This window comes from Danio rerio, chromosome 7 (genome assembly GCF_052040795.2).
Source record: "Danio rerio strain M-AB ecotype USA chromosome 7, GRCz13ab, whole genome shotgun sequence".
NCBI classification, from domain to species: Eukaryota; Metazoa; Chordata; class Actinopteri; order Cypriniformes; family Danionidae; genus Danio; species Danio rerio.
The window spans coordinates 29,602,033-29,614,370 of record NC_141027.1 but is presented as its reverse complement, the minus strand read 5'-3'; the positions used below and the strand labels follow the sequence as shown (position 1 = coordinate 29,614,370).

The following is a 12,338-nucleotide window of genomic DNA, read 5'->3' as shown; positions in this document are numbered from 1 at the left end:
GTTTCAGCATCGATATCGCAACGTGTGAACTTGCAGAAGTCACATTGCAGGATCTGCAATGTCAAGTTGAGGTTAATATTACATGACGTAATCATATAGTGTGAAAGATTTTTTATTTGGATGTGTTTTTAAGGCATGTGACTAAGATTTCGAATTAATTTAAACCATTTGGGCACAGAAAAGTTTTCCAATTTAACAAATAGATCAATTGTGTTCATTATTTAAACAATGAGGACTATATGGTGTTATTTTACAATTGATTATTGAAATTAATTTCTTAACCTCAATACTGTTAAACACCGCCAAAATCTATAAAGTGCTGTTTATTTTATCTTTTACTGTTGTTTTCATCTGTGCTTTAATTTATTTAGTATATTTTTTATATAATTTTGTATATTTTATGCGAATGGACTTACCTTCAAAATCATCCCAATCAATGTAAAACTATGAAATCTTTCTAAACAGTTACTCAAATCATCTTGTAAATTAATATTCATATCGCAATATATATCGCTTAAAGACAGAAAATTGCCTGTTTTTTTCCAATATCTTGCATCCCTAATCTGAGAGCTCTCTGACCCCCTCCATAGACAGCAGGAGTTGCGAGACATTTAACGTTCAGAAAAAAAACAACAACATCCTCAAAACAGTAGGGAGAGAGCGCTCCAAAAGCCAATGTGTGTTTATTACGTTTTTATCTTACAGTAATTTAATTATATTAAAAAAGACCAGCAGTGGCTTCTCCAGCATATCCAGTTTTACGCAATCATCTAATTAGCATATTTGGATGTAAATATTGCTACAGATGGGAAGAAACTTTTGAGTAAGGTTGCTATTTTTAGTTTTATGTTTGTACAAAAGTATTCTTATAGCTTTATAACATTACAAATTGACCAATCTGGACACGTGGACTTTTTTTTAGTATATTTCTAAACTTTAAGGTCTTACGACACTTGCTGTCTATGGAGTATCATCAAAAACATCTTAATTGTTTTCTGTTTATGAATGGTCTCAGGGGTTTGGAATGTTCTTAATGACAGCATTTTTATTTTTGGCCAAACTATCCTTTTAAGATTGACTTTTTAATGTTTTTTTAAGGAAAAGGAAATACCAAATGGAAATGCAAAGGTCTAACTAGTTTTTATGCTTTTCTAGGCTGTGATGATCTTATCAGCTCTGTGTTCGAGTTTGCTAAGAGCCTGAACTCTCTTCAGCTCAGTGAAGATGAGATCGGCCTGTTTTCAGCATATGTGCTCATGTCTGCAGGTAAGGGAAGAGATTCTTTCATGGGAGTTGGGATTGCATCAGTTTCTCTGAGTTTTATGTTTTTTTATGTCTTTCAGAGTTAAATTAAGAATTGGTTCAAAATTCCAGTTCAGCTCCTGGATTTGAACTTAGGTACCAAACGTAATTCCAAACAGTCATTTGAAAAACATTCTTAAAGAGCACAAATGTTTAAAATAGCAGGCAACAAACCTGCATGATGTTTTTATAATGAACAGAACAATATAAATCAAAGACCATAGACATTCACTCACATTACTGTGTTCAGTTCTACCAGTGTTTCGAACTGTGTTTTCTGGTTAGCATTGAAAAGCCCTAATGGAGATTGATGTCATGCCTGTCTTTTTTCATCAAAATTTACAATGTTTATTTTGCTAGCACACATTGTTATTCTTTAGGTAAACAATTATCAGTGCAAGTTAAACCAATGTAAATTATCCACAGAAAAAAGTGTAAATCAATCTACTGAAAAAAAAGTTTGTTTTGGTAATCTTTAATGAAAGTCTGACCATTATCTTTTGCTTTTGTAGTGGCAGTTCTTCTCTGTTGGCATCTATTTGCTGGCTTCAGTAACAATAATCTAAACAACAACCTTTTACTATTAGATTGCTACAAGGGAATGATGAGGGAAAGTCCTGTCCCCGATTCAGTTTACTGTTTCAGTTGGAATACATCAACGTACTGAAAAAAAAGTCTCAGCAATTTAAAAATAAAAGTAAAAAATAAAACTAAAAATTTGTAAACAATGCAGACTTTTTGAAGACTTTTAAAGAACAACAATAATAGGACAGGTTACTTCAGATTTTGTAGCTGATTTGAAATATGTCATTTATTTGCGAGTTTAGCAAGGAGTTTTTGAGATTTCAGGTTTCTTTAGCGCTATCTCACAGCAATTCAAAACTTCTTGATTTATTGGCTAATTCGTATAAATGTGTACATTCTCGTTCATACAATTCGCCCATGCCTCAATGACAGTTGGGTTTAGGGCTCGGATTTGGTGTCATGTCTTTAAAAATCATACATTTTCATACGACTGGACATGAATGAGTTTGTACGAAGTTTAGTCGCTGTTTGTCTAACACAATTGCAAGTCATTTCCTACTATTTATTTAAATTTGTATTTGTGGTTAATTTTTGAAATAACCAAATTATTTAATGCCCTGGAGGTATTAAACTGTACCTTTTGTGTAAATATGATAATACAGATTTTTATAAATTAGCCTGTAAAATGAAGAGATTACTTGTTATTGGTTTTCTATAATAGATATATGTGTTGAATAAAATATTTATGCATTATTTTATTAATTTTTGATAACATGTCTACACAATTTCAAATAAGAATTATTAGCATTCATTTTCTGTAAATCATAATAGATCAAACAGATAAAATGTAAAAGATTTATTTTTCCTTGAGATCAGGTTAGATTCCCTGATTTATTTAGATAGGACTTTGGCCTTGGATGATCTGCCAAGGCGGTGGAAGTATGGCCGCAGACTGAACATACATTCCTTAAAAAGGACTTTGATATTAATATAGTTAATATAGTTATCACTCTTGGTGTGAGTGGGGCCTTTAGTACTTTCCTGTGTGTTTTATGGCAAGCCAAAGAAGTCATAATTATGCTATTAATCAATCACGTTAACAAACAAAACGCCACATTTAATGGGTTGTTGCTCGATAAGATATGGTTGCGGCTGGAAGTTAATGAGAATGATTTATATTATTTATTAAATTTCCTATTTATTGTATTTTATTAACGTCTACCCCCAACCCTAAACCCAACCATCACAGTAGTGTAAAAACTGTAGTTGTACCGAGTATTATTTGTTATTTATTAAATTACCCAGTAAATTGTGTTTTTTAATGTCTACCCCAACCCTAAACCCAACCGTCACATTACTGTAAAAATATTAATTATTGTTATATAGTGTCATTAAAAAAATTGCTGCTATATTGATGTGCATATCACACTTCCGGCCGGCCCCAAATCTGAGCTAGACTTTACCATTTAACGGTGCAAATAATGCCTTTTTAAACAACAGTAAACATGCCGTACTTATTGCAAATGGGCAAATCATGTTTTTAACAGCGTTTTAGTGTTAGTAAAACACACAGCTTTCAACGTGTTCCACTTGCCACAGGACGGCGTTTAAAACACCATTTTGATCCCACAAAAAAAAAAAACGTGAATCTGTACAGTGGCTAAACTCTTTATATATATGTGTAAATGTGTGTGTAGATCGCTCCTGGTTGCAGGAGAAGACCAGAGTAGAGAAACTCCAGCAGAAGATCAAGATCGCCCTGCAGAACCTTCTGCAGAAGAACCAGAGGGATGAGGGAATTCTAACTAAGGTAACATGCACACCTGAATGGGCATTTACAGTCATTTATTGCATCAGCTTAAAAATTTCTTACTATTTACATAAGTTTGTACGCCAGGAGGCGTTATGTTTTTGAGAGCGATTTCATGCTTAGTTTACTTCAACCTTTTGTGTTAATCCGATAATACAGATTTTTACAAATTAACCTTTAAAATTAGGAGATCACTTCAAACTTATTATAGGTTTCTATATTTTCATAAATATGTATGCCTTATGGAGTTAAATGTTTATGTATTCTTTTATAAACTCTTGATAACATGCCTCTATCATTTCTAATTAGAATTTGGAGCATTCATTTGCTGTATATTACAGTAGATCCATATGAATTATTGGTAACACTTTAAAATTAAGGGCCATTAGTTAATGTACTTGAGCAATTCCAGGGTTATGGATGTGACATTTGCAGTAAAAACCTAAAGCATGAATTCATAGAGAAAGTATATGCTAACGTTATGTTAAAACGTCTATTTATATTTTCCAAAATAACTCACCACAGAGTCATAAGTGCAAAAAATAGCAATCTGTTAACATATTTTAAATTAAAAATATATTTTTTTATTCTGTGAGTTTACAGTATGAAACATACTTTGTTGAATTTCTGTGAATTAAACTGCACAACCCCCAAAGAAATAATGCTAATCAAAATGCTAAGAGTTGAGCTCTCTATAAAACAAACATGATTGATTTGATATTTTTCTACATTTTTGCATTTATGAGGGAAATGCTTCATTATGGATGTGACAGACGTGAAATTGCCACTTTTGTGACTTTTTAAAATCAAATATAATTGTCTGAAAACATTGACAGACATTTTTGAGTAGGGAAGCGCGGAGCACAAAGTAACGTGGGGTTTAATGTAACAGAGCTTTAGCGTATTTGCTCAGGGTTAGCCGGCAGCTAGCTCTCTGCAACTCTCACATGGTCGCCCACTGAAGCTAAGCAGGGCTGCGCCCGGTCAGTAACTGGATGGTAGACCACATGGGAAAGCTAGGTTGCTGCCGGAAGTGGTGTTAGTGAGGCCAGCAGGGGGCGCCCAACCTGCGGTCTGTGTGGGTCCTAATGCCCCAGTATAGTGACGGGGACGCTATACTGCTCAGTGAGCGCCGTCTTTCGGATGAGACGCTAAACCGAGGTCCCGACTCTCTGTGGTCATTAAAAATCCTAGGATGTTCTTCGAAAAAGAGTAGGGGTTTAACCCCGGAATCCTGGCCAAATCTGCCCACTGGCCTTTGTCCATCATGGCCTCCTAACCATCCCCATATTCAATTGGCTGCATCACTATCTCCTCTCCACCAATCAGCTGGTGTGTGGTGTGTGGTGTTTGGTCTGGTGCAAAATGGCTGCCGTCGCGTCATCCAGGTGGACGCTGCACACTGGTGGTTGATGAGGAGATTCCCCCCACTGTGTAAAGCGCTTTGAGTGCCCAGAAAAGCGCTATATAAATGTAAGCATGGCATGGTTCTGAGGTTTTCACCACAGTGTCGGCAGACGTCTTCCTGCCAATTATTGTTAAAGTTAACCAAATTTGGATGAGAAACCATTTTTGCAGCATAAAAGTATTTTTTATTACAGTCAATATTTTTTTGTTTTAAAAATATCTGTGAAAGTATGTATGTAAAATATTATATTGTTGTGATTAGTTTTCTAGGCTAAAAGATTAAACCATTTTGAAAGTTAAAGTTAAAAAACACAGTGACTGCTAGCCAGTTTTGAGGAAAACATGACACAGTGGGGTTATGGTGTTACTATAAACCACACACTGTTGCACATCAATTAAATTAACATTATTATTTTTTTAAATTTTGAGTGTAATGTTGAAAACTTTTTAAATAAAAAAAATATTTTATTTCTAATAATGCAAATAAATGCATTGTATAATAATGGATAAATGGATAATAATGCAAATAGATTTAAATCTGTTTATCCAATAAACATACTGTGCTATGCAGAATAAAAAAGAAATGAGCCAATTACTGAGGAAACCATTTAACTACTATTTAAAGTAAACAGAAATTAAATTAACTGTGTGAAATCTGCCTTTGGAAGCATGTGTTACAACTTGCCCTGCAGGTGGGGTAAATAGTAACATTTTTACTCCTGGCACTTTTGGCAATACTGCACAGAAACCATAGGTCCGGCGATCATACAACCAGTGCTCATTTGTAGGAAAGGCTTGCGTGGTAAAAAATATGGTTTGTCTAAGCCCATTACGCCCATTACTTTCTCTATTTTTCTCTCTCCCCTATTTTTACAGTACTGTTAAATACAAGTCTAAGCTAACAACGTAGAAAGGGTTTCACTATTTAGCTAAAATCTTTTTTTTTTCATGGAAATGTTGAAATTTGCATGGAATTGCTCATTTACTAACTTAAATTAAGTATGAACAGATATAATTAATTCAATTTGTGAGTGTGTTTTTATTTGTACTGAAGTATTTTTCATGGTCTTGCCTGGTCAGTAATGCTTGTATTTTTGATGTTCCCTTTAGCTTGTCTGTAAAGTATCCACGGTTCGGATGTTATGCCGCCGCCACATGGAGAAACTGAGTGCATTCAGAGCTCTTTACCCAGAAATGGTTCACACACGTTTCCCTCCGCTCTATAAGGAGTTGTTCGGCTCAGACTTTGAGCAGATTCTGCCTCAGGAGGCCTGATAGAGACTTAATACTGCACAGATTCAGAGAAAGAGAGATGAAGAGAGAGAGAGAGATAGAAAGAGAGAGAGAGAGATAATACTAACATGCTGACGAGAACTCTTAAGCTCACTTCAGCCTCAGTTCATGTACACTGCATTCTCACAAAGCAGTCCAGCCACACTTTGCCCCAACGGGACGGTCTGAAGATGCATCAAAAAAACAAAACTTGTAACATGCATCCAAGCATTCTTCAATGCTCCAGTGTAATCTTTCAGTCTACAGTTCTGACTGCATGAGGACACGCCCACTGCGTTTGACTGACACACAGTGCCCTCTAGTGGCAGCTGTATGGAAATGAACGTCTGGAGCTGTCTTTTTTTCTCCGGTGGCACAATAAAACAGCCCACGTTGGTGCTACCATCACAGCACTGCCCTTTACCGACCTCTTCCACACTTCCAGCAGGGACATCAATTGGCAAAACCACTGCCCAGCCCAAGGAGAAGACACTCGCTCGCATGACATGGGACTCAAACTAAGAGACCTGAATCACTCTCATCACCATCAAAATGACATATTCTGAGGCAGTGAGCTCAAACACGTGCATATATGCTTGTTAGTTAAATCATGCAATGTATGATGTATAGAATCTAAGGAAAGGTAGCACTTTGTGTTTTTCCCAGCAATAAACGATTTCAGTTTAATTCGTGGAAAAAAGCTGAAGGAACATGCTGTCAATTTAGGTCGGTGAGATCTGAAATACTCGTCTGTGTTTTCGTTAAAACTGTTCAAGCCAGCTCGTTTCGTCTAGCCGGTGGTGTGACGCCCTGTTGTGCCATAGTGATTCTGTAATTAGATTTCCATCAAAGAGAGAGATGATGGACAGATGAGGGGCATGTGTTGACATTCCAGGGGATCTAGCGCTTCGTATTAAATGTCATGGGGATGAAGGTGGTTGGTGTGGTTCCTAACTGATCCTTTTTGAGAGACGTCTAGATGTGTGTGTGTGTTTTATTTCTTTGCACCTAATAATGCAAGGACGAGTTGAGAAGTTAAAAAAAGTCACTCGTGTTTTTCAATTCTTTCTTTAATTTGCAGCGGTGTACACAGGCTTGTTTTTTAAAAGATGTTCTAGTTTTGTGTCGACACTTTTGTGCCCCAAACACTCGCATTTGAACCAAATTGAATGCATTTAGCACGCAGCCTACATACAAGAACAAGCAATAACCTTAGTAAAGATCTAACATCTTCGTTTTGTGTTTTTGTAAGGGCTGGCACTGTAATATTTATACAGTATTTACCTGTAGTATTCTTGTTCGTACCTGTTCCGTGAAAGACAATCCATCAAATATCTGACCTCATTAATGGGTATTTTGGGACTGCTCAGGGAAAACTATAGTTTTATAGTTGAGGAGGTGAGTGAACGTGTCCGAAACTGCAAGGAGAGTGGTTTGAAAAAAAATAATGTGTAAAAATAATAATAATGAAATATTGTGAAATTGTCCACTTTGAGCATCAGGGTCAGGTGTGTAAATGAAGATTTATCCAAAACAATTCTGAGCAGAAAGCAATAATAATAGCATAATCATGTTTTGAAAATGAAAACTGCATGCAAATGCTTTAAAAGCAGAACTGTCATGTGTTTTTGTTTGTTTTTGAAAAAAAAAATAGCTTGTTTTGGCCTTTTCCCATGTTCTGATGTCTTTGTTCTTTTGTTTTTTTGGCCTGTGTATTCTCTGTGTATACCTTTTAAGCTATCCTTAATCCCACTCTCTGTGCTGGTTATATCTAACTTTTTGGTTGGCTGTTGAACAAGTATTATGGCACTTAAATGGTTAGCAAATTCATTTCTTAGGCCCATCAATTAAACACATTGGTTTCTGGCCTTTTAAAGGTTCGGTAAGGATTCTAGTTGTTTCATATTATTATGACATGTATAACTTGTGGTGTTATCTGTGTGCTAGTCCAGAGGCCTGGAATGTTCTTTCTTTAATTTGCCAATTATCCTTTAAATGTCCATCACTAAGGCAGTATTGTATTTTCCTCTTGCTTTGGTTTTGGGGCATGAGTACTTAATCTTTCTATGTATATGTTAAGGCAAGAGTATCACAGTGACACAGTCCCTTTTAAGGTTGTCATATTTTCACTGACAAATGACCAAATGTTTTGTATGATATACACACACACAAACACACACACACCATGATATGCTAATTTGTGAGTAATGCTAATCATTTGAGTGGATCACACAGTTTTTACTGAAGAAAAACTTCCTTTTGTTTCGCAGACTTTGGGTTTTTCCTCTGTGCGTTTTCCATCCTTGATTTTTAACAGACTAATGAACAGTCTTCTTTTGTTTTAATCCGCAAGCACTCTTCAACTAGTTCTCCAGTAGATCTGTAGAAATAGTCTATTTCTTCCTGTTTGTTCGTTTTGAGGTATTTTGCCTTTTTTTTGTATATACACCTGTACAAAAATGCAAAAGTATTGTTTTCTTTGAAATACGGTTTTCATCTAATGTTGTGATTTTTGTATTTAGAGGTTTAACCCCCTAAATTACTTTTATTAAAAGCGCATGTCACACATTGACAAATGGTGTGTTGAACGTGCTGATGACAATAAAAGAAAAATCCCACAGCTTGTCCTGAAAATTATGCTTGTCTTTTTTCTCTTGCTCTATTTTTCATGGCAAATTGGATTATTAAATCATGCCAGATCAATGGCTTAAAGTTGCTTCTTGAAAATAACATTTGTTAATTCTCATGATGTGAACGTCATATTGTAACTGTTGGATGCTGACAACGGAGTTGAGGATTTACATGCAGATTTTTATTTTATCAATCAGGCAGGCAATGGTCAAACAGGTAGCAAGCAGGAACATAAAGGTAATCCAAGATCATAGTCAAAAGCAGGCTTATGGTCAGTGCAGGCAACAACAAAAAATCTATATAAACAATAAATAATGATGGCTAACTTGAAACTGACGTTTCGAAACGGTATCGAGATTCTGAAGCGCAGGTGTTTCGAAACACTGCATTGAAGCATGATCTGAAACACCCAGGTCACGTGACTTGGGTGATTCAAAGCAATAGTCATTTCCGAAGAGTTTCGAGGCCTGGTGAATCTGCGTTTGGAAGACAGGTTCGGTGAAAACTCTATCTCATGTAGCCTAGTGGACCGTGCATGTACACAGAGTACAAGCGGTGTAAATGGCCCGAGTTCGAATCCGGACCTGTACCAGTCCTCATAAATTATGATTTAATGTATTTTAATAATGTTACTTTTTATGAGCAAAACAAGACATATTTATTCACAAAGTGTTCATTCGGATGTCAGACCAATGTTAAAAAAACACGTTACAAAACAGAGCATTTAAAAACTTCATTCTGGATTTGAACCCTTTATTTCTATATGCTATATCTATATCTATATCTCTCCTCTTTACTAAATCACTTAAAACATTAACTCTACAATGTGTGGTTCAATACCTTAATTTGCTTTACTGTTTCTTTGCTGAAACTGTTCCAGAGCAATACGTTAAAAAATTGACCACTAGGTGTCACTGTAGAGACGGGTTTTGAAACTTTTCATTTGCTTCGACTGTTTTAGTGTTTCCTCGCATTGTCCACCAGTGGGCAATGGTCAAACAGCTAGCAAACAGGAGCATAAAGGTAATCCAAGATCATAGTCAAAAACAGGCGAATGGTCAGTGCTGGTGGCAAATAATCAATTTAAACCATAAAACAAGACAGGGATCAAAACACAGAAAGATTAGAAAGGAATAACACTTTTTCAGCAGTGTGTATGTAATGAGAGCTGTTTATAAGGTCCTGGTAATCAGTTCATCATGAGCTTCCAGCTGTGTGTGAGTAATTATAGGGAATCAGGAACTGGTGTGTGTGTGTGAGGTGCATGATAGTATTTGTAGTCCAATACAGATTTTTGATTTATTACTTGTCTGCTTAAACGAGTCCAATCATTGTTTTGTAAAACAATCATGACTTTTTTTTAGTTAAAACAATATTGCATCTGACAGATTTTAAAGGGATATTACTTAATTTACTCCTTTTTCATTTACTACAAATGAAACACACCCAAACTTTGATGCAATATATTCATGTTTATCAATTCAACTCAGACCCAGATTGGTTGAGAAATGAGTGAAAGTCTCAAATAATGTTTATGATACCAATAGTATTGGTAGTATACTATATAGTAATAGTATTTTTGACACCTCATGGTAATCCATGGGTACACTGATCCAAAGTGAACTGAAAATTATTTTTTAATGGTTATAGGAAATCTGAGAAAATGTATTAATGGTCTTCATATTTTTCTGTAGTTTTCTGATCTTTGTAAAAAGTTTGAAAACCTGAAGTTCCCATATACTGCCTTGGTTCTATTAGTTAAATTGTTCTCTGACTTCTAGAGAGTAGGTATATGGCTTAGGTAAGTTCAATCTTACCTTAGGTAAGTTCAATCCTCTAGAAATAGCATTATATGCTCATTTATTACTCCATGAAATACCCCTAGAATCTGAAAGACCATATTGACCATATTTGGATCACCAAATGGCAGCCTGAGCCATTATAATTTACTTTTAATGTAAAATAAAAATGTGATGCCTTTTTGTACTGTTTTCTGAGCCCCTGCAACATTAGTGTCCTGTTGTTAGCTGACAGGAGTGAATGTAAACATTAAAGACATATAAGTGTCCAGCCAAAGGTGATCCACTGCATGGAATATATGCCAGAGTAATTGGTGGTTTATCCGCTGTGGTAACCCCTGATAAAATTCAGGGACTAAGCTGAAAGAAAATGAATGAATGAGTGTCCAAATAATAGATTTAGTTTTCCTTAAGGATTCATGTGTCAGATTAATTGCCTGTAGTCTCATAGCAATTGGTACTGCTTAATCAGTTCAAACTTGGATCAAAATTTAAATAGTGAGATGGTGGAATTTGGAAGATTGACTGACCCTTAGCTATGCATATGCAATGAATCACCTCATTATTATGGTACGGCATTGCTTAGTGCTTCATGCATACAGTCTGTTGCCATAGATGAAAGTCTAAAACAATGATTGCAAAGGAAGCAGGTGTGGCTAAAACAGGATTTGTTTTTGCTAATATCTATTCTGAGCTACTGTAAGTCACTATCAGTTTGCTGTAGTTACTTTGCTTTTGCTCGAGCATGACACTAAAGGTTAAATAGGCATTTAATAGATTATTAACGGAATATTTCACCCCAAAATTGATCTCCTCACCGTTTCCTCACACTCAAATGGCTCTAAACGTTTATGAATTTATTCTGTTGAACACAAAACAAGATATACTAAAGAATGTTTAGAAAAAGCAGCCATTTGACATACAAAGTAAAAACACAAAAATACTACATAAGTCAATGGCTGTTTTTTTTAACATTCTTCAGTATCTTCCTTTATGTTCAACTTAAACAAGTGGAGGATGAGTAAATGATGACAGCATTTGCCTTTTTGGGTGAACTATCTCTTTAAAAAGATTATTAGAGTCTTCTATAGTGTGAAATGTGTGTGTAGATGTCAGCGTACTGTTGCTCTGTCTATAAAACCCAGCCCTCTGTTATCAATGCTACAATGACTGAGATCAGTCACACATTGGCAGAGAGTCTGATGACTGAGGAATGTTTCTCCACCTTCAGCAAACACACATCCTGTGAATCCCTAAACTGCCCTTGCTGTGCCAACACAAGTGGTTTAGTGCAGTTATACATCCAAATATGTCCAACATTTAACTTTCTCTTCTGACAATTCATCAGGGAAAGGCTTATCCACTTTATCAAGTCAAATATCAATGCTGATCAACTACTGAATGGCAAATGCATTGTCATTTTTGTTATTATCGAAATAATTTTTTTTAATATAAAATTTGCTTTTGCTAACCTTTCTTAGATCAGTTTTAGAGGTTTTTTTTTTCATTTTTGTGTTCACTCACACACGCTAACCTATATATTGCACATTTTTGTGCTATATTACAGCCATATCACCTAGATATAGTACATG

General features: G+C 35.5%; 1 protein-coding gene across 3 annotated transcripts in view; it reads left to right on the top strand.

Annotated features, from left to right (window-relative positions):
- rorab (RAR-related orphan receptor A, paralog b) overlaps positions 1 to 8,936 on the top strand; it is an 86,293-nt gene extending 77,357 nt beyond the window's left edge. For all 3 annotated transcript variants that reach the window (XM_087259420.1, XM_087259419.1, NM_201067.1), the window contains 3 exon segments: positions 1,156 to 1,266; positions 3,525 to 3,637; positions 6,155 to 8,936. In XM_087259420.1, the coding sequence (XP_087115546.1) occupies positions 1,156 to 1,266; positions 3,525 to 3,637; positions 6,155 to 6,319 (389 nt within the window). In that variant the 3' untranslated portion in view covers positions 6,320 to 8,936.
- Positions 8,937 to 12,338: the final 3,402 nt, after the last annotated feature.